The sequence below is a fragment of the Pecten maximus genome, chromosome 1, assembly GCF_902652985.1.
Source record: "Pecten maximus chromosome 1, xPecMax1.1, whole genome shotgun sequence".
Lineage (NCBI taxonomy): Eukaryota > Metazoa > Mollusca > Bivalvia > Pectinida > Pectinidae > Pecten > Pecten maximus.
The window spans coordinates 54,985,415-55,008,296 of record NC_047015.1 but is presented as its reverse complement, the minus strand read 5'-3'; the positions used below and the strand labels follow the sequence as shown (position 1 = coordinate 55,008,296).

The following is a 22,882-nucleotide window of genomic DNA, read 5'->3' as shown; positions in this document are numbered from 1 at the left end:
TTACTGTTGTGCTAATAAGTCATTCCCACATACTGTAAAGCAGTTTTATTTCACATGGGATTTATTAAAAATTCAAAAAATCATTCGTGAGTTTTATGTCATTTCTAGATCAGGCGCTTTGAAATCATGTACATGTATTGGCAAATATGTCTGAAGAGTTAAAATCGTGAAATAAAGTGTTTTACAGTATGAAGTTCTACACCTAATTTAATTTTTCTGACTATCATTGTGTTTCTGTCTATGTGATGAAGACGTTAGAGTCATATCTATATTATGGTAATTCACTTTCATTAGGGGTCTTTGTTGATTTAGGCAAACAGAGTATGTTGAATAGTTTGAGTAGAAGATTGAATTACTGTGAAAACTTGGTATCAATTCATACAGCTGGGTAGGCTAGCTAGCACAAGAACTATAAACAAAGATACATTTCAGTAAGAGTTAGTTCAGAATGCTTCAGATGGTTAAAATCAGTGTAAAATTCAAGTCTCGCTCTAAAATGAAAGTTTGGGGAACTTAGCAAATTAGACCATTTTAGGGACTTGCATGTTCTCTTCTGTTTTCACAGCAGAATGAAACACTAGAATTTGAACTAAAATTTGTAAATGATTTCTCTTTTCTCTAATGCCGTCTGATTTACACACTTTATATTTGTCAGTGTGTGTTGTGTTGTTTGTATTGTACGGTATATAATTCACCTGATTATTGAAATCTAGGTTAGCTTGAAGGTAAGAAAGATTCGGAGTCACTGTTTTATTTAAAGTACCTTTATTTCTTTATCACATTTACCCGTGATATATAAAATGTACAGTGCTTGTAAACTTTTTGTTAAGGCACGCTTTGATATGTAATCATACTGGCAATTCACTTTCAGGATATGTAAATCACATAATTAATTAATGATAGCCATTTATTCAGCTGGGTAGGCTGGCACAATATTGGTTAAGTATCTTATTCAGTGGTACAACAACAGAAGCATACTGTTTCTAGCAAAATTTAAACTTTAGCATTTATCCAGAAGTCAGATGTAATCTCAACTTTTCCTTTAAGGATATATGCTATGTTCAATATTATACCTGTGGTTGGTGTTAGAGTTATCTCCCTTAGATATCATTTGAAAATATTTTTTTGTGTATGAATAACTTTGTTTTAACCAATGATTTTAATTCTTGTGTATGTTAACCAATGATTTTAATTATTGTGTATATTTACATAAATATAATATCATTATTGCATTTGTTAGAAGTCATTAAAGTTTGGAACTCTTTTGAATAACTTTTGAAGTACCAGCATATACCCTTAACATAAGGGTAGTTGTTATAGTTTCCTGAATGATTACTCAGTATATCAATAAAATAGCATCTCGACACTTGACTGACTGATAGATAGACCAATAATTCATTACCCAGTGGTTTTTGAATTTTTCGAGGGTAGCCATCACTTGAGGTTTAGTGGTACAGCAATATTAACTGTTCAAACTAAAACTGACTTTATACATACTGTAAATGTACATGATTTGGTGTCCTGAAATTTTAGCTTGTTATCAAATATTTACAGAAAAGCTATTGGATGAATTGGTACTTCTACAGTATATACAATGGAAATACATTGTCAAAAATGTAATTAGCGTAACCGCAATTTAGCACTGACAGTGCCTTATCTATATGCTCAAAAAATGCTATCATAAAACTTCCGCAAAAATAGGGTTACCACCAAATTATGTACACATGCAGTAACCTGTGACCTAAGACAGACCAAGTATATCCCTGCACGGTAGGTTATAGAAAGTAGTCCTTATATGTTCTTATGAAGATTATACGGAGTGAAAAATTTTAGCATGTTGCTAATGTCTTGTATCTAATTTACAAATCCGCTATCGCACAATTAGAAGGAAAAATCCAAGGTAGGCATTCTACATTACACTGGTTTGTTTACACTGCATGCATTCTACATGGGGATTACACTCGTGTTGGGAGTGTAACTGGGTTGTATGCACTTTAATGTTTACACTGGACCGGAGGTTGTTTTTTTCCTCAAAACATATTATCTAAGATATCTTATGGCTACACCAACCCATCCTGTCCAACCCTCATCCCACTACCCCCACTTATCAAGTTTGTTGAAAATATTATTTTAAAGGATTAGAAAGCATTCACATGCATATACAAGATTCAGTTATTTAAAGGTAAAGTTGAATTGTTTTTCGGCATAGCCGTATAATTTTCTTTTGGCCCGGATATGAAGCGACAGGTGGCATTACTGGTCAAGATGAAGTATGTGATAGGTCAATGTAGCGATTAATGCAAAATACAGATATGCAGTAAAAAACGAAACAAAGTTAAGTTAAATGCAAGCTGAATAAGTGGATGTTTCTTTTTCAAATGACACATTAATAAAATCATATTCCTGATTCACGATTCAAACTGATATAATTTTGTTTTCTGTGCTGAAACACATTAGTTCGTTCATTTATTTCACCAGCAGTTTTATATTATAACCACCAGCATTAAAACTATGCCAGATATTTCTTGTTACCTTCATACAGTCTTCTGACTGCAAAATCCATCGACGTCGTCAGCCAGGACCACCTCTCACTGGGCGTTTCGACTCCTATCCTGGAACGCCCTAAAGGTGGCGAGTCGACAGTGATTGGCCAAATCACTGTCCGTCGATGGATGGATTCCAGCACCTGTCCTCCCTTCTCCACCAAAGCCAGCTAGACGACTTCTCTGCTGTTGTTGCCAGTCGTTGTACAGCTGCCCTTCGGTCTTTCCCCCGGATGCCTACAGCAGCAAACATCCTCCACATGGACTGTGCAGGGAATCCTCTGCACCCCATCTCTACTGGCATGACCCACACACACCATCCTTTTGCTCTCACGTCATCAGCAAGGTTGGCGTACTTTTCTCTTTTCCGTTCGTATGCCTCTTGACACCGCTCCTCCCAGGGGACAGTAAGCTCAATCATTATCATCCTCTTCCCTTGCTGTGACCAGAGTAGAATATCTGGACGCAGGTTGGTTTGGACGACCTCTGGAAAAGCCAGTCTTTGTCCCAAGTCAACTCGCATCTCCCAATTCTGAGCTCCGTCCAGTATCCCTCTCTGGTGTGCTGTTGCTTTACTGCCTGCCTCTCCAGATCTTACAAAGTTGATGTAGGGTTGTTGTTTCATACATCTCCTCTTTTTCTGCCTTTCTTTCTCCAACGTGTCTGCTAGCTCCCGCAGAACCTTGTTGTGCCTCCATGTATATCTCCCCTGGGTCAAAGCAGTGTTGCACGATGACAGTACATGGGCCAGGTTTCCCGGACGATCACATAACGAGCAGTTGGGGGTTTCTGTCATTCCCGATCGATGCAAGTTGGTAGGTGTTGGTAGAACATCGTACACTGAACGCAGGAGGAACTGGATTCTACATGGTTCCAACTTCCAGATGTCTGACCATGTAAGACGCCTTTCAGTTGTCTCCCATCTGGTCCATGCACCCTGTGCTCCCATTTCCACCATCTTTGCTTTCCGTATCTCTTCTTCCATTTTCCTGATGTTGTCTTGGACCATCTTCCTCCTACTAACTGTGTCCGCTGTTCCCCACCTTTGCACTTGTGTTGTCCCAAGCCCCTGTCTTCCAATGCAGGTAGTCCCAACAATGTCGCTGTGCCTTAATCTGCTTTCTGCCATCACCAGCCTAGCCTTTGCCACCTTAAACTCTTCCACCAATGATGATATGGGTAGTTGAAGTTTGGCTGTTGTGCTGTACAGGCCCACACTGGTGAAACTTGGAGGGACTCCAAGCCAACGTCGTAGACACTTGTTGATCTTCCTCTCAAGAGCTTCAACTGTAGTAGTGGTGACTTCGTACAGTGTAAACTTGATAAGCTTGACGGTAAAAATTAAAAAAAAACATTTTGAAGGAATCGTTTTTACTTTTGATTCAACATTTAATTAAAGTATGGAATTTTTTTTCTTTTTTTTCCCCACCATGAAATCGGGGACATATAGTGTTACCCATGTCCATGCCATTCCGTCCCGTCTCATCGCACCCTGTCCTGTCACGTCCCGCAATGTAACTAGCTAATTTCAGGAACTGCAGATGTGATCCTCACCAAATTTTGCATACATAATAAGTATGGTGTCATGTTGCGCACCTTACTCTTTTTTCAAGGATAAAGCATCCAAGATGGCCGCAACAGCCTCTGATTGGCTGAAATCATATGCAATAATAACTTCTGTTCTATTTGATGGACCTCAATGAAACTTGATGAGAGGGATGATTACATGACATCCCAATTTTCAATGAAAAGAAATGCTGAATTACGATTCAAGATTCCCTCCAAATGGAGGCTTCTGATTGGTCAAAATTTAGGTCATGACTGACTTTTACGAAAAATTGATATGTACATTTGTGTTTGGGTTATACTAAGACAATGACAGTGAAAATTTGAAAAATCATCGACTGTTTCAATTTACCACCTAGTAACAACATTCTTTCATAGATTTTCAAAAAAACTTTGAACATGGGCCAAGTATGAGTACCGTTCAAAGGTCAAGGCTGAGGTCACTGTTGCTAAAGTTAGAAAATCAGTTTTTACACCTAGCAACTACATTCTTTCATAGATTTTCATCAAACTTTATACAAGGGTCGATTATGGGTATGCAATGTACTACTGATGTTGTGTTTTGGGGTGTCAAGTGGCAGCGAGGGCATTTATGTCTTACAGACATTTTCTAGTTTCTCCCTCTTTTGTCAGTCAAACTAGCAATTTAATTTCTTCATATATGTAAATTATAAAGATAAATCAAGTGAATGTAGGTTTCAATTTAGCTGCTTATCAATTTATCTTACATATATTTAGGTATATTTATCAATTTATCTTATATATATTTATCAATTTTTCATGCATTTCTTTAGATGTGTTTATCAAATCTATCTTACATATATTTGGTATGTTTAGATAGGCTTTGCCTTGAACAGTGTATGAAAGTATATATGGAAATTTCTTAGACAATTGGTCTTCAGAAAATTGAACATAGCCCAAGTCATTTTTCCATAGACTCATTTTGTAAACATATTGTTGAAAGTAGCATAACTGCATCACGCAAACACTTGCATCATCCAGTTCATACTCACTCAAATGTTTGAAGCAAATAACATGCTGTTCTTGGTAAAAACACCTTGATTGTTAGCTCTGAATTCATATGATCACTTGTCAGAAAACATTGGAATGTTGTTAACATGAATTGTAATGTATGTCAGGACTCAAACTTTTCATAGCCAATCCGGCCAACACTTAGAAATTTTACCATAGACCAACCAGGTTTTCTATAGCCTCTTGCCAGCGGACCACCTTTTACTTTTGAACACTGCTTGAACATAAGCTATGCCTGATGTCAAATCCTATGGACTTCTTTTCTGTCAATAAAGTTTGTTGAAATTGAAATTTAGAAAAAAATGAGTTTAGATATTCAACATCAAGATTGTGTGTTTGACTATCATTCATGGTACCATGATGCAGTATACAAAATGGACACTATAATGTTAGCCATTCTGTCCTATGGTACACGTATGATGTTGAGATCAGGGAATATTCAAGAAAACCAGGACGCCATGGGCCCAAAATCAGGAGAAGTGTTTGGTAATACGATCTGTTATCATGATATTTTCAAATACACACATTGATAAATTTGAAAAATGAAATAATTACATTCTTATTTGGAATGGAACAATCGTATAGAATCAGGAAGTCCTAGTATGGGCAGAAATCCATGGAAGCACATGTGTCTTTTATATGTCCGATCCTCTGTCCTTATGCAACTGGTTAAAGTTTCTTAAGTGGCCTGTGAATGTTCTTGTGGGGTCTAAAAATGATGGCATGGTTTTATTTTGTGGGAATTATTTCTATTTTTTTTCAATATTTCTTTCTGTACATATTTCTGACTTTACTCTTTGGGGGCTTCTTTTTTTTTTTTTTTTTTTTTTTTCAACTTTCGGAATAGAGTCAGTCAGGTGTGTTATAAACTTGTTTGCATTGCTATTTTTTTTTATTGCATGGAGGATATATGTAGTGTTGGGAATCCCTTTCAATTTCATAATCAATTATCAGCATTTGTTAAATAATTGATGATCAATTATTGATTGATCATGAACAGAAAGGGAAATATCTGGAAATGGTATATGTATTATCAAGCTAAAATATATTTTTAATTATATTGCTAATTTCTCAACAATATTGGTAAAATCAGACAGGATTAGATTGGTATATTAAAGGGGAGATAACTCCATTGAAATTTTCTTAAGAATTTTGGTAAAATTATGCAGGAATAGATTTATATTAAAGGGGAGATAACTCCTTTGACATTTTTTTCTAGAATGTTGGTAAAATAAACCAGGACTAGATTGGTATATATCAGGGGAGATAACTCCATTATTTACACAGTTTCACAAGAGTGTTAATAAAATATGGTTTGGATATAAGGTGCTTGAACTAAAAAACGGTGATGGATGGAAAGAAATTACAAATAGATTAAAATGTATTCAGAGGAAGGAGGTATCTAAAATAACTTATTAGATGATATTATTTCCATGTTTTCAGTTGATTAGAAGTTAGTACAGACATAAGCTTCGTCAGTAAGCCACAGTATCCTCATTTTGGCATTTTTCAGTGAAATCTGTTGGTGGTAAACATTTGGATTGATTTTGATTGTGTGTTATTAATACAAGGTTAGATATCAGAATAATGATGTGTTTTTGTTTACAGCAAACCTGGGGAGCATACCTCTGCTGTCGACCGGTTCAAAATCTGGGGAATCACCCGGAGCTGGTGGAGTTGGTGGGGAAGACCATAGTTTATATAATGGGAGACGAGGCTATTAATCCCTATTACGACAAGGGTATGTATACCATGTACGACAGGAAGTGACGGATGTAAATGAAGATCTCTATGAAAAATTCATTGAAGTTTCTCAGTGAAAACAAAAAACAAAAAAAAACAGCGAAAGCAAGACAAAAAAAAAAAGTATTTGTTTAAGAAACACAGAGTCTTGCATTACGAAAGCCGGTTGGGACCATTTTTGTAGAAGAAAATAAAGAAAAAATCGCGTTATTACGCGAAACTAACGCGTTATATCGCAAAACTTTCGCGTAATTACGCGAAACTAACGCGTTATATCACGAATATATATTGATAGTTATAAGAAGTATCGGCTACTTTTGAAGAGTATTGACATGAGGCACGACAGTTTAGTGAGTTTTTATTTTGAGCTTAGCCTCCTATCCCAAGCTGAAATTTTGAGTTTTTTAAACAATAGTGGATAGTGCTGTTTTAAGCAATTCAACACGTAAACGAACTTTGAAACGATAGTGTTTAACAATAAGGAAATTAGTTCTCGGATATATACGATGTTGCATTATTCATTCTCAAAGAATTACAAAATTCTGGACAGAAAAAAAAATCTTGTTTCTCGCCCTCCATCTTTACAGTCAGTATCTGATACTCTGAAACCATTTCATCGTCTGATATAACCTGCTGCGCATTATAACGCAAAAGTTTCGTGATATTATACAATTATCGACCTGTTTTCAGGTAAATATGATGATTTATAAACAACTCGAGAAAATGATATTTCCCGAGGCCGAAGGTCATCGTATTCACCTGAAAACAGGTTGATAACTGCTTCATTATATGACAAAACTGCAACATTTTCATATTACAGAATGATTATCATTACCTGTCATAGGATTGAAAAAATAATAGTGATCGACTGGAGAAAGGTTCAAAATGACATTTAAAAAGTCAAAGTCAACAATGAATTTAAACTTCATTATTTATTATTGCTTAAAATTCAACAAAATGTCAATGCTAAAACATTTAAGAATTCAGTCTATTAAACTCTGTCCGGGAGTACATACCTACACGTACATGTAAGCATGCATTTTTGACGACACGGATAGTTGGACATTCCCTTGTTACTATATTTGGGTGTGTAATCGAGTTGTTGGATTGTTATGTCACCCTGGATTTGACGTCACGGATTGCGGGAGAGTCCCTGTTATTATATTTGGGTGCGTATTCGAGTTATTGGGTGGTTGTATCACTCTGTAGCGAGGGTACGGACAAAAGCTCCTTTATATATATAAAAAAAAAATTAATTTCAATATATGTACATTTTCATTGATGTTGTATTCTCATGAAAAGAAATATATCATTAATGTCTTCATGTGTATCAACAGTGAAATGTCTTTATTTGCACAGGTATCAATTTGTTTTTTTATATGATTTCTTTGATTTTAATCATTCCTAAAATTAAAATGATTACAAGACAGAGCAACATGTTTGGTAAGGCAGTCATTATATTATAACTTGAGACACAGATACTGAAAAAGGAGATGTTTTAGGAACCTGCTGGCACCATGTAATCGATGATTATTGATAAAATACTATTAAAAAATACAGATTTACTAATAGTATATAACGTATACCAACTAAATTTATATAGAAGGGGCTTTTGTCCGGGGGGTGGGGGTAAGGGACGGGGGTGTTTTGTCCTACACTGAGGCACGGATTCGGGGTTGATAATAATATTTGATCAAAGGGATAATGTTTAGAATTGCCCAATCTGGAAAGGGGGGAAATCACAGTCATATAATAATATTTCGCGTAATTACGCGTTAGTTTCGCGTAAGAACGCGTTAGTTTCGCGTAATAACGCGTAAGTTTCGCGATATTACGCGTTAGTTTCGCGTAATAACGCGAAAGTTTCGCGAAATAACGCGTTAGTTTCGCGTAATTACGCGAAAGTCTCGCGATATAACGCGTTAGTTTCGCGATATAACGCGATAGTTTCGCGTTATTACGCGGAAAAAAAAAGTTGCTCCCATTTAAGTCAGCTAGAAAGCCCCTTTTCTCTGTTGGTAATATAATACATGTACTAACAATGTACACATAACTCTTCCATAATGTTTTGGATTGTATGAGACATTTATTATAACATACATTTCGTCAGTATCCAGGTTTCTGATTGGACGAAACTGAAAATGGAATGTTTTATAGCATTCTGATTGGAGGACATTTTCCTAATATATAAAATTTGAATTTTTTCGTTGATATTATGTTTAATTTCTTTGCAGAGAATAATGAATGCTGTTTATTTTTCAGGCGATAAATTTGTAGTTGATGATGTGGAGCCTTGTATGGGATATATACCAGATAATAGATGTAGGTATACCTATAGCCACACATATCATTGTTAGTCCCTGCGGGGAATTTTGGGTTTCCTCCCCGTCTGTCCATCAATTCTTCCGTCTGTCCTTCTGTCCATCCAATCAGTTTTCTGCACTTTTCTCAGCCATGCTTCAAGGTATGTTGGTGAGAGTTGAAATGCAACTTCAGAATGAGCACTTACAGATCATGTTTGAGTTTCATGGTTTTTGGGTCAAGGTCAAGGTCACTATTACTATTTTTAGCAGGGGTAGGGCAGGGGATGAATTGCTTTAGCAATCGCCAGCATGCTTGTCTATTTCACATCCAGGAAGAGTTCTTGTTTCTCAGGAAGTCAAGATGAAAGAAATCTTGTGCTATCATTACAAAAGACACTTCAACTCAACAACTCCCGTAGGTTGTTTTGTGAGGTAGCCACCATCTACTACATGGAGACTGTTACCAGAACATTAAAACCTACAAATTGTATTTAAATCAACATTTTTCATTCAATTTCAAGCTTAATTGTTCTGTAATTTTATATTTATTGAAAATAAATGATTATTTTTAAAGTTTTGAATGATACTGAATAGAAAAACCTAACTATTAGAATCTACTTTCTAATCCTTCTAAAAGGAGTCATGCTTTTCACAGTATATGTATAATTTCAGCTGTGGATACTTCAATGGCTGGGAAGAATTGGAGAAAAATCAAACACGATTTTGATCTACCAGAGAGAGAATTGTTTCTGTGGGCATTGTTACTGAACAGGATGGATCTGGCTAAACTCTTCTGGAAATTAGGGAGGGATCATTTAGGTAAAGAACTTCTTTAGAATCCAAAGTTTATGTTCTTAATAACTGTACATAAAAACAAAAGTGAGTTCAACACTTAGAATTTCAATGATTGGTCAGTCAAACTTAAAATAGATGTATTGATCCAATTCAATATAAATATGTTTGGTTGAATTTGATGGCATTGTGAACAATAGTTAAGCTGAAAAGTACTTTCACAGACTCTTTAGGAATTAGCAAGAACAAAACATGTTTGAAGAAGAAGACTTTGAAACTAATATGTGTAGATCAAAAATTTGTATTATATAACTTATTTATATTAAAAGTGGAGTTTCTTTTAATGTCACATTTCTCTTATTATCACATTCTCTTTGATGTGATATTAAAGGGGAGATTTACAATAGCCATACATGTGTGACAGTGTGTAAATATAAAGAAATACCATTTCAGGTTCAGCTTTGCTGGCAGCAGGTCTCCTCAAAGGTCTGGCTGATGTAGCTGACGGTGAAGAGGAGATTGAACTCAGCGTATCTTTAGAGGAGAGCGCAGAGTGAGTTACCTCCCCTCTGTCTGTAAAGTTAAAGCAAATGTTTGAATATAACCTGATGTCTTTAACAGCAAAAAATGCAATGCAGGTTTTATCTTTTGGGACTAGTTTAGGCTTTATAATCCAACATATCTGAATTTTAGTCCCAATGAATTTTAGTCCCAATTCCGATTTATATTCAAACTTGTACAACCCTGCACCTATTGGAATTCCCCAGGGGCTTTGGTTATCACTATGGATTAGAAATTACCAAGTTGATTTTCAATTTACCTTAAGGAAAAATCCTACAGGGTAGCCCCTAAGAATGCCAAAAAATTATAACGTGTTGATACATGAAAGTAGAATTGTTCAATAACTTTATCTCTAAAGTGACTTGTGTTATTATCTCACCTGCCGAAGGGCAAGTGAGCGTATGCCAAGGTGCGGTGTCCGTCGTCTGTCCAGGCCATCTGGCTGTCCGGCTGTCCGACTTTAACTTTTTCATTTTTGTATAAATGCAGTCCAAACATTTTCACTGATTTCCAGAATTGTTTGTATATAAAGTAAGGACGGGCCTAGTTGACATGTACTTGAAGTTGACACTGTCAAGGTCTTTATTAATATCTACAGGTCCATCAAGATTTAAGAATCAAAATCTCTCTGCATTAATGAAATGGCTGGATAACGAAGATTATTGTGTATAATTAAGAAAAAAATTAAACATGACAATATAGAGGGTGACTGGATTATAATTGGTCATAATCAAGTGTATTTAATTAATAAAAAGTAACAGTAAAAGGAATTATTACAATATTGATGTGACAATGTTCTATTATATTATTTTTAAGAGAAACACTGCATTGTCACTTAATTTATTTCTCAGTCAAAGTTCACATAAAGGTCATAGGGTCATTTTATTGACCAATGAAAATGCTTCTGAATATAACCTCTGAAGCTAAAATTCACCAATGTGAGTTTATGAATTAAAGATTAAGCATAAATTTCCATATTCACAATATGCATTGCACGATGCTTTTTTATACAGGATGTTTGAGAAATTAGCCGTGGATGTGTTATCGCATTGCTACAAGCAGAACAAGGCTCTTGCCCATCAGTTACTCGTTCGACAGCTTGGAGATTACGGTAACAGCACACTGCTGCTCATGGCTGACGCCAATGAACTGATGGACTTCATGGACCATACCTGTTGTCAGACCAAACTTAACAGCGTGTGGAAGGGACGCATGGCTCTTTATACCTCTACCTACAAGGTGGGTGTTCTAAAAATCAGGATATCTTATAGGTAGTTTCATTCCTTTCCATCACCTGTCATGTCAACTCAGGATTTCTAGATTTCGCGTGTATTGTTCTCCTGAACTTATTTTTATGGCTCTTTATACCTCTACCTACAAGGTGGGTGTTCTAAAAATCAGGATATCTTAGAGGTAGTTTCATTCCATTTCCATCAACTGTCATCTCAACTCACGATTCCTAGATTTTCATTTTCATTGGTCGCATGTATTGTGTCCTAAACTTGTTATTTTTATGCCCCTGCCATAAAATTGGGAGGGCATATAGTGTTACCGATGGCCTTCGCATCACATTGTGTCCGGGCCTGTCGCGTTGTATCCCGTCTTGTCCTGTCCCGATTCAATGTAACTAGGTAATCTCAGGAACTGCTGATGGGATCCTCACCAAACTGTGTTTCTGGGTGTCAAGTGGCAGCGGGGGCATTTATGTCTGACAGACATTTTCTAGTTAACTTCTATGTAGTGTCTAAGTGACTTCAGTTCTGCAATAAAGTATAATAGGTCTTTCCTAAGAAGAAAAACATATATACATACCAACGATAAATATTCATGAGTTAGAAGAATATTCAGCGTTAGAGAAGTTAGATAAATATTCATGAGTAGAGAAGTCAGATAAATATTCATGACATATATAAATATTCATAACATAGATAAATATTGATGTCTGGAATAAATATTCATCGCACTCCCTCTTTGGTGTTGCCTTATGTGGCATGTCAGCTTTCAATCGATATATTAACTGTTGACGGAGAGTTGACTTATACAAGAATACGACTTAGATAAGTAAGATAAAAATTCATGATGTGAAAAGTTTAAGTCAATTAAGAATAATAAATTATGAACACTATGTTACAGATACTTGCTGCAATGGTGATACCCGTTTTGATTCCGGCCATTAAATTTACTTGCAACAAAAATCCGACTGAGTATCTGGAGGACGATGATGAGGTCGACTATGATGACCTTGGTGAGGTCATGGCTATTGAGGGGAACACCATTGGTAACAGCAAGGTTGCCCCGGAAACAGCAGGAAAATCAAAAATCAAGAAAAAACTCTATCAAGTCAGTTTAATAGGGAAAGGAAAGGACGGGATTAATGTCTTTTCGGCAGGGTACCACTTCTATACTGCACCAGTCACAAAGTTCTATTGGTACACGGTAAGTAAAACCAAGGGGAGATAATTATTGTATTTTTCTTTGTTTGATAAACTTCAGTGTATTTTTCACATAAATACAGTAAAGGGAGATAACTAATGTATGTGCATATAAAGTCAAATAGAACAATAGTTGTACAATGTATAATCAAATAAAAAATAGATTAAATAATTATGTTCTATAATTTGGATGTTTTCGTATCTGTTAATGTATAGGAAAAGGAAGGAAAATTCAGCGACAATCATTTTCAAACGTTTAGTTTTCTGAAATTTTTTTTTTTAAATCTCAATAAGGCGAAAACATATATTAAATTACATAAAAAATCAGATAAAAATTAAACTGAAAACTTTTTTTTAACAAAAAATGTTCATGTCTCATCAACATACCTATTTCTTCTCGAAGGTTTTGTGAGAGAGAAATAAAAACTTTTAATTCATTGCCATTTTTATTTCATTCACAGGCTGCATATTTGGTTTTCCTGGCAATATTTTCTTACTTCGTATTGACAAACTTATACCCAACATCTCATCCAGACTCACCATCTACCATAGAAATCGTAACGTGGGGCTGGACTATCACCATGGTGATTGAGGAGGTCCGACAGGTAAGATGGACATGTGTGTCTCTCCGCCCTAGTATTTTTAGCTCACCTGCCCGAAGGGCAAGTGAGCCTATACTGTGGCGTGATTTTATGTGAAATTCGCGATAGTAAATCTCATCATTTTTAGCTCACCGGTTACGAGTAACCGAGAGCTAATGCTGTATCCCCAACATCCGCATTGGTGTCGGCATTGGCGTCCCACCCCACTTTAAAGTTTTTGGGATCAGTTTTTGGAAAGCTTCTAAGTCCAAAAGTATACACCTCACACCCTTCTAATTTGATTTATACATTCATTTGAGATCTAGGAGTAATGTTATGGCAAAATAATGCAGAAAAAAATTGTGGTATTTTCACATTTCACCATTTTGTGGACTCCAAAACTTAAAAGTTTTTGGGGTAAGTTTTGGAAAGCTTTTAAGTCCAAAAGTATACACCTCACAACCTTTTAATTTGGTTTATACATTTATCAGAGGTCTAGGAGTGATGTTATGGCAGAATCATGCAGAAAAAAAAAAGACTTTTTTTCATTTTACCATGTTGTGGACTTGAATACATCCATTAGAGGTCTAGGAGCGATATTATGTGACGTACAATTTCAAAATGACATGCTTATACATACATAAAAAATGAATGCATAGTGTGATTGCTGCCGCCGTTGAGCTTTCACAATCATTGATAGCACTTGTACATATTGGAAATATTTCATCTCTGCATTCACAGGTTTTGACGCGTGACCAGAGATCGCTGGTTCACAAACTTCGGAGTTGGTACTCCAGCATATGGAATCGGTTTGATCTGATCATGTACCTCCTATTTCTTCTGTCGGTGATACTGAGGTTCGTCCTCGATGACAACAATTTCACATGGGCCAGGATGACATATAGTATCACCCTAGCTATGTACTTCCTCAGGTTCATGCAGGCATTCTTTGTCGAGAAAAACATCGGACCCAAAGTCATCATGATCAGAAAAATGGTATGTTGAGCGTTGTAGTATCACAGTACCTAAAATTGGACATTTCTAACGATGTTGATGATGAACTTGGAAGTACAACCTAATTAGAGCATGTTCAGTTGTGTTCTGATAAATTTTGCTCATTCAAAATGCTGAATGGATAAACCGAAATATCTAACACTAAAATCCTGTATTGGTTGTATATTTTGAAATATCGTATCAGAAAAAAAATGATGACAAAATGTTAATTTTTTTTATCAAATTTGGGATGGATTAAATTTTTTATACAAATTTGGGACAGATTGAATTTTGATTTATGATATAATTTGTGACAGATTGAATTTTGATTAATGATATAATTTGTGACAGATTGAATTTTGATTTATGATATAATTTGGGATAGTTTGAATTTTCATTTATGATGTAATTTGTGACAGATTGAATTTTGATTTATGATATAATTCGGGACAGATTTGATTTTGATTTTTGATAAAAATTTTGGATAAAATTTTATTTAGATTTTTGATAATCATTCATTGTAGAAGATAGTAAATGTTCATGTTTCATTTTACAGTTGACAGACTTAATGTTTTTCTTCGCCATTCTGGCGGTGTTTGTGCTGAGTTTTGGTATTGCGTACCAGGCAAACCTCTTCCCAAACGATCCTCCGTCCTGGCGACTACTGAAACAGGTGGTTTACCTCCCTTACTGGCAAATGTACGGCGAGCTATTCCTGGAGAACGTGGAGGGTAAGCCTTATTGTCATTAAAATAGTAGGAGAGGTCATTAACTTTGAATTAAATGATAAATTGATGGTAAATTAATGGAGTATTTAATGATTCCCCTATGAATAGTATATACAGAGGAGCCCACTTATTTGCATATCGCTTATTTGAATAAACCGCTTATTTGCATAAAATTCTCAGGTCCCGATTTTATTACTATTTATAGGAGAATCATATACAATTTGTATTTCAAGAATATGACAAAATATCAGTGTGAAATTTGCTGTCCAAAACTCAGAGTGAATTCATTAATGCATGTACATGTAGTTAAATCGTCATATTATTTTCTGATATACAAATATCAATGTTATAATTACTTAATTTCTTGATCGTTATTGTAAGATAATTTTTCAACTTCCACACACGTGTTCCTGTAATTGTCTTTTCCAAGTGTTACACGTATTTCAGTTCTTGGTCTAGTAAAAAAATCTCACAGACGTTTGTGTCTGGAAATGTTTTAGCACAGTTTTTCATCTTTTCAAATAACATTTTGATAGATGGGAGTTCTACAGGCTCCATGGACCTCTTGTAGATGACATCCTGCGCTTTTTCACCTAATGTAGGAAAGAGAAAATGAGATAAGCTGGCATGATTTTTTTGCATTTGAAAACTTGGGTTCATGGTGAGTTTTTCTTCATTAACAGGTGAGGTGCCTGCCGATTGCACTACCAACGAGACAATATGGCGGGCAGGAACGATGCAACGATGTGCGGAGAACAATGCACTGGTGGCGCTACTCCTGGCCATATACATGTTGCTGACCAATATCTTACTGGTCAACCTCCTGATTGCCATGTTCAGGTAAATGTCATGCTGGCTATTAACATGTTACACTTAGGGTCATTTCTGTATTACCAGGGAGGTCACAGATGTTTCTGTTAAAAGTGCAGGCATAACAGTTTTAGAAAAACAGTTACGCAAATAATTCAAAAGTGGCCTCTTAATAAAGGTTTTCTTATTACAGAGGGTCTTATAAAAGAGCTGATTTTATAACAGAGGGTGTCTTATAACAGAGTTGGTCTTATAATAGAGGTGACCTTATAACAGAGGTGGCCTTATAACAGAGGTGACCTTATAACAGAGGTGACCTTATAACAGAGGTGACCTTATAACAGAGGTGTCCTTATAACAGAGGTGGTCTTATAACAGAGGTGATCTTATAACAGAGGTGGTCTTATAACAGAGGTGACCTTATAAGAGAGGTGGTCTTATAACAGAGGTGATCTAATAACAGAAGTGGTCTTATAACAGAGGTGACCTTATAAGAGAGGTGGTCTTATAACAGAGGTGGTCTTATAACAGAGGTGACCTTATAAGAGAGGTGGTCTTATAACAGAGGTGACCTTATAACAGAGGTGGTCTTATAACAGAGGTGATCTTATAACAGAGGTGGTCTTATAACAGAGGTGATCTTATAACAAAGGTGACCTTATAAGAGAGGGGGGCCTTATAACAGAGGTGGTCTTATAACAGAGGTGACCTTATAAGAGAGGTGGTCTTATAACAGAGGTGACCTTATAACAGAGGTGGTCTTGGTCTTATAACAGAGGTGATCTTATAACAGAGGTGGTCTTATAACAGAGGTGATCTTATAACAAAGGTGACCTTATAAGAGAGGGGGGCCTTATAACAGATGTGGTCTTATAACAGAGGTGACCTTATAACAGAAGGGGTCTTATAACAGAGATGATCGTATAACAGAAGTGATCTTATAACGGGGTGGTCTTATAACAGAGGTGTCCTTATAACAGAGGTGGTCTTATAACAGAGGTGGTCTTATAACAGAGGTGTCCTTATAACAGAGGTGACCTTATAACATAACAGAGGTGGTCTTATAACAGAGGTGGTCTTATAACAGAGGTGATCATATAACAGAGGTGGTTTTGGGATAGAGATTGTCTTTTAACAAGGGTGACCTCTGTGGTTTCTGTCTTAGATAATTTAAAGATTATGTTAAAAATAAATATTGATATAATAGGCATGTTTGATTATACAAATGATGTCTTTTCAATGTACATGTAAATGAAATTTTCCTTTTTTTATGCAGTGACACTTTTCAGAAGGTCCAAGACAACTCCCTTAAAGTATGGCGGTTCTACAAATTCTCCCTCGTCTACGAGTACTACGAGCGGCCGTCCATTTTCCCACCTTTTATCATAATCAATCATGCTTTCCGTGGAGGACGATGGCTCATGCACAAATTCTGTCGAAAACTGAATTACCACGATGACTTTAGTAAGTAACTATACAATACTCAGTACAAATTATGTGGAGGCATGGCGGTCTAGTCATAGGACACAGAGCTACGTGACCGAAGGGTCGCTAGTTCGAGTCCTGGCTTCGACGCTGTGTTGTATCCTTAAACAAGATATTTTACTCTGTTGTGTTACAGTCGACTAAGCTCTGAATTGCATGTTACAGGGTAGTGAGGTAGTCACCAGCTACTACAAGGAGACCCCACCTCAAAATTACCCTGACTGTTCACGGGGTGATAAACCCAGCAAACAAACAAACAAACAGTTCATGGCCTTGAATTTTTCAATTTAAATTTGAAAACCTAAAATAAAAAATCCATAAATATATAAATAAATCCAAATCCCTTCTATTTAAAAAAAATTGTCATAAAAGTGCTTAAAATGAATCAGAGAATAAAAACAAAAAATAGGATTATTCTTTGAAAAAAATAATAGATATATATAATATATAAAAACAATTCTACATATAGTTAGATATCCATACTATATTTGATTGATTACAGAACTTCACCTGACGGACAGAGATAATACACGCCTGACATTGTTTGAACGAGAGGCTGTAGAAGATTACCTCCACACGTCACGAGAATTGAAGAGGGAACAGCTCGACTCCAAGGTCACGACCACGTCAGAAAGGTCAGAATTAGTTGTTGTTTCCTTATATAGATCATAGTTCAATGTGTTGTCATGGTATACTAATAACCCATGACTATGGCCAAATTTCTAATATCGCTCCCTCGACCTAAACGTGAAGGATAAAAAACATGATGGCAAAGGAGCGAAAACATGATGGCGAAGGAGAAACCCCCGATGGTGAAGGAGCGAACACACAATGGCGAAGGAGCGAAAACACGATGGTGAAGGAGCGAAAACACGATGGTGAAGGAGCGAACACACGATGGTGAAGGAGCGAAAACACGATGGTGAAGGAGCGAACACACAATGGCAAAGGAGCGAACACACAATGGTGAAGGAGCGAACACACAATGGTGAAGGAGTGAACACACAATGGCAAAGGAGCGAAAACATGATGGCGAAGGAGCGAACACACAATGGCGAAGGAGCGAACACACGATGGTGAAGGAGCGAAAACACGATGGCGAAGGAGCGAACACACAATCACGAAGGAGCGAAAACATGATGGCGAAGGAGCGAACACACGATGGTGAAGGAGCGAACACACAATGGCAAAGGAGCGAAAACATGATGGCGAAGGAGCGAACACACAATGGCAAAGGAGCGAACACACGATGGTGAAGGAGCGAACACACAATGGTGAAGGAGCGAACACACAATGGCGAAGGAGCGAACACACAATGGCGAAGGTGTGAAAACACGATGGCGAAGGAGTGAAAACACAATGGTGAAGGAACAAAAAATACGATGGTGAAGGAGCGAAAAACAATGGTGAAGGAGCGAAAACATGATGGGGAAGGAGCAAAGTTTCGTCACTCCTTCGCCATCGCGTTTTCACTTCTTCGCTCCTTTGCCATTGTGTTTTCTCTCCTTCGCGTTTAGAGCGAAGGAGCGATATTAGAAATTTGGCCCTAACGAACACTATACGTGATCTTTATATTTGGTTTCAGTTTCCATAATTCTTACAAGTACAAGGTATTCCTTTAAACATTGTATTACAACTTTTTAAAAGTGAAGTTTTCTAAGTAAGAAATCCTGTATATTTACGGTATCAGGGATAGATTTAGTATATTATATATACAGCCAAACCTAACCTGCTTCAGGGACCACCTGAATTAAATTAACTTCCTCTCACACGTAATCATATTTTTACCTCCCAATGTTACTAGCGGTTTCCTTTCTGTCTGTATTTTACATATGTACGTAATGCCAAAGATTGTAAACACTCTAGCAGCTTCATTCCTTGAGAGATTTTGATCAAACTTCTCACAATGATAAAGCACCATAACATTCCAATCAAGATTGAGTTTCATGGTTTTCGAGTGAAGGTCACTGTTACTTTTTTTAGCCGGGGGGCTAGTAGGGGACATGTATTGCTTTAGCAATGCGCAGTATGCTTGTTTACTTCACTTATTACTTGAACCTGAATTAAGTGACCACCTGTCATATGTGTGACCTGTTTTATTACCTCCCTTAGAATATCATGTATGACAGACTTGGCTATTGTCTAAATCGTACATATAGATAGTATATTCATTCCCTTTAATATAAAATAAGGATTGTTGTATTCTGTTTTCCTTGAAATTACTGAAATTCTCATGAGCTGATGATGTTTGCTTTGGATCCCTCCTCAGGCCAAAAGGTTAAATGTCAAGGTCACTTATGCTAATAATGAAAAGTTGAATTTCCCACAATGATTAAGCTCTCTTTGATCTTTAAAACATGATTGCTTTGGATTTTGTAAATTTGATTTTCAACTGGACCCCCATCTGTGTCTAAAAAATCTTTCGACTGTCGGCTGCACAGTCAACCGTACAACAACTTCCACAGAATCATAGTCTTAATTCCATATTCAATGATCAAGTATGGAGAGATACATCTCTCTCATATTCCCGTTCAGAGATGTCCTAATTTTCTTGTAATAATATCTTTGTATTTTTATTCATTTCTGCTTAGACTTGAAAAAGTGATCGATGAATTAGACAGCATCAAGGATACCGTGTCACAGACCGCCAAGCACAAGAGTTCTCTCACGGAGGCCACGACGGATGTAACACCGCGGGATGTCTCGAGTAGTCTCCTCACCGCTCGGTCCGTCAAGTAAGTGACACAAAACTTTCTGGCCTTTCCTCACTATCCACATCACAGGCAGTGGTGAGTTTGTGATTTCAAGGTCATCTTGGTCTTTTTGTGTCTTATCAAAAGTATTTTTGTCATTTTGGAAGATTCTCCTTTTCATGAAAACCATGACAATAGCTTGTTCAGGTGCAAGAATAAACCTGCATGGGGCTTGTTAGTCCCCTGCCGTTTGAAAAACGGGGGGACTATGAGTTTACCCTCCGTCCGTCCGTCCGTCTGTCTGTCTGTCTGTCCATCCGTCTGTCTGTCTGTCACGCAATAGTTGTCCGGACAACTCCTTCTAAAGTGCTGCTCCGATTTTAATGAAACTTGGTATGCATGATCAGTATAACATGTAGTTGTGCATCCCACATTTTTTTTCTCGAAAAACCAATTTTCAAAATGGCCGCCGACTTCTCATTGGTTGAGACTTGTCCGGACAACTCCTCCTAAAGTACTACTCCGATTTTAACGAAACTTGGTATACATGATCAGTTTAACATGTAGTTGTGCATCCCACATTTTTTTTTTCAAAAATTCATTTTTCAAAATGGCCCCCGATGCTGGCTTCTCATTGGTTGAGGCGTGTCCGGACAACTCCTCCTAAAGTACTACTCCAATTTTAACGAAACTTGGTATTCATGATCAGTATAACATGTAGTTGTGCATCCTACATTTTTTTTTTCTCGAAAAACCAATTTTCAAAATGGCCGCCGACTTCTCATTGGTTGAGGCGTGTCCGGACAATCTTAAAGTACTACTCCGATTTTAACGAAACTTGGTATACGTGATCAGTATAACACGTAGCATAAAAAATGGAAAATAAATAGTTGCACTCCTGGCTCAGGCAGGGGACTTTGTATTGCTGTTGCAATACTATCCATCCTTGTTTAAAAGAGTTCTGCTTGTAAATATCCTGTGGCAATCATAGGGAACAAGTACATAGCCCCCTGACTCAAAGTCAAACACACGACATTTACCGTATATATCCTGTAACAGGCCTAGCGGGTCATTATATAACCTCTGACTCAATGTCAAGACTTATCACAGGATATTTACCGTATATATCCTGAAACAAGCCCAGGGAGCCAGTATGTAACCTCTGACTCAAAGTCAAGACTTATCACAGAACATTTACCGTAAATATTCTATAACAGGCCCAGGGGGCCAGTATATAACCTCTGACTCAAAGTAAAGCACAAGACATTTACCGTATATATCCTATAACAGGCCCAGGGGACCAACATGTAACCTCTGACTCAAAGTCAAGACTTATCACAGAACATTTACCGTAAATATTCTATAACAGGCCCAAGGGGCCAGTATATAACCTCTAACTCAAAGTAAAGCACAAGACATTTACCGTATATATCCTGTAACAAGCCCAGGGGGCCAGTATGTAACCTCTGACTCAAAGTCAAGGTTTACCAGTATATCACCAGTACTTGCCTGTTCTGTCATTTTACTGAACTACAAATGAAACGGCTTATTACCAAGTGTAAACAAATATTATAGTGCACTTTATGTAGCATGTGTTGTGTGTTATGAAGTAGGATTTTGTTGATATTAAAATCAATCACATCCATAATGCATAAAGTACAGATTGATTAATGTTCTAAAAATAGACAGTGTAGCTATAAGTTAAAGCTGATATGGAAATTTTATGGTGATAAAACAATCCAATATTCTGTGCCTTATTTAAGTCCCCGTATTAACATTGTAAACAGTATCCTCTTAAATGTTTCTACAATAGTCGCATGTACCTTGTTTGTAGTGGTAGAGAAGTCAGAATGACATGATTGAATTGCTTCATAGCTCTATGAATGCCATCTTCTGTATAGCATGTGACTGTATTTCTCCGTGATTCTGTATTTAATCCTGCACCTGGGTATGCCATTATGAGGAATTAAATTTATGATTGATTATATTTGACAGAAATGTGGATCAGCGAATGCAGGATCAGATGGACCAGTTGTCTTCTTATGTACGTGAGGAACTCTCCTCTATCCACAAAAGTGTGTATGATTTACAGGCGATGATCATGGAGAACAAAAGACAGTCGGTCACTTCGCCTGCACTGGACATCACACATGTCACCGACTCTCAGGACGTGTAGACCGGTCAGTACGGGACATCACACATGTCGTCTCAGGACGTGTAGACCGGTCAGTACAGGACATCACACATGTCTCAACACTCAAGAAGTGTTCAGAAGTGGACAGCGGTCAGTGCTTTATATTGCATGATTTAGTAACTACAGCTGACAAAGTTATGATATATCTTTGTGTCTGACCAGGAACAGATATTCAGGGTTGTAAGAATATCTAAAATTTGTTTTTATCAAAATTTCCCTTTAAAGATATAAAGATATATGGTTGTGTTATCTTTGCTGTTTTACAACTGAAAACAGGCTGTTTCCTCTAGCATAAATGTGTATCATAAATGTGAAGCATAGACATCTCAATATGCTGGGAAAAATTAGAAAAAATTTCCCAGTTTTCATCAAAATACTACTTACACTATATTTTCCCAATTTGTGTAGACACAGATTGCTAGAGCA

The 22,882-nt window shown here is 36.7% G+C and overlaps 1 protein-coding gene across 2 annotated transcripts in view; it reads left to right on the top strand.

The window, feature by feature from the left end:
- LOC117338359 (transient receptor potential cation channel subfamily M member-like 2) overlaps window positions 1-22,658 on the top strand; it is a 69,818-nt gene extending 47,160 nt beyond the window's left edge. For both annotated transcript variants that reach the window (XM_033899698.1, XM_033899689.1), the window contains 14 exons: window positions 6,750-6,882; window positions 9,147-9,206; window positions 9,860-10,006; window positions 10,433-10,532; window positions 11,554-11,779; window positions 12,674-12,976; window positions 13,434-13,577; window positions 14,295-14,549; window positions 15,103-15,277; window positions 15,958-16,114; window positions 17,361-17,548; window positions 18,072-18,204; window positions 20,161-20,304; window positions 22,258-22,658. In XM_033899698.1, the coding sequence (XP_033755589.1) occupies window positions 6,750-6,882; window positions 9,147-9,206; window positions 9,860-10,006; window positions 10,433-10,532; window positions 11,554-11,779; window positions 12,674-12,976; window positions 13,434-13,577; window positions 14,295-14,549; window positions 15,103-15,277; window positions 15,958-16,114; window positions 17,361-17,548; window positions 18,072-18,204; window positions 20,161-20,304; window positions 22,258-22,438 (2,346 nt within the window). In that variant the 3' untranslated portion in view covers window positions 22,439-22,658. The remainder of the gene's footprint in view (window positions 1-6,749; window positions 6,883-9,146; window positions 9,207-9,859; window positions 10,007-10,432; window positions 10,533-11,553; window positions 11,780-12,673; window positions 12,977-13,433; window positions 13,578-14,294; window positions 14,550-15,102; window positions 15,278-15,957; window positions 16,115-17,360; window positions 17,549-18,071; window positions 18,205-20,160; window positions 20,305-22,257) is intronic.
- Window positions 22,659-22,882: the final 224 nt, after the last annotated feature.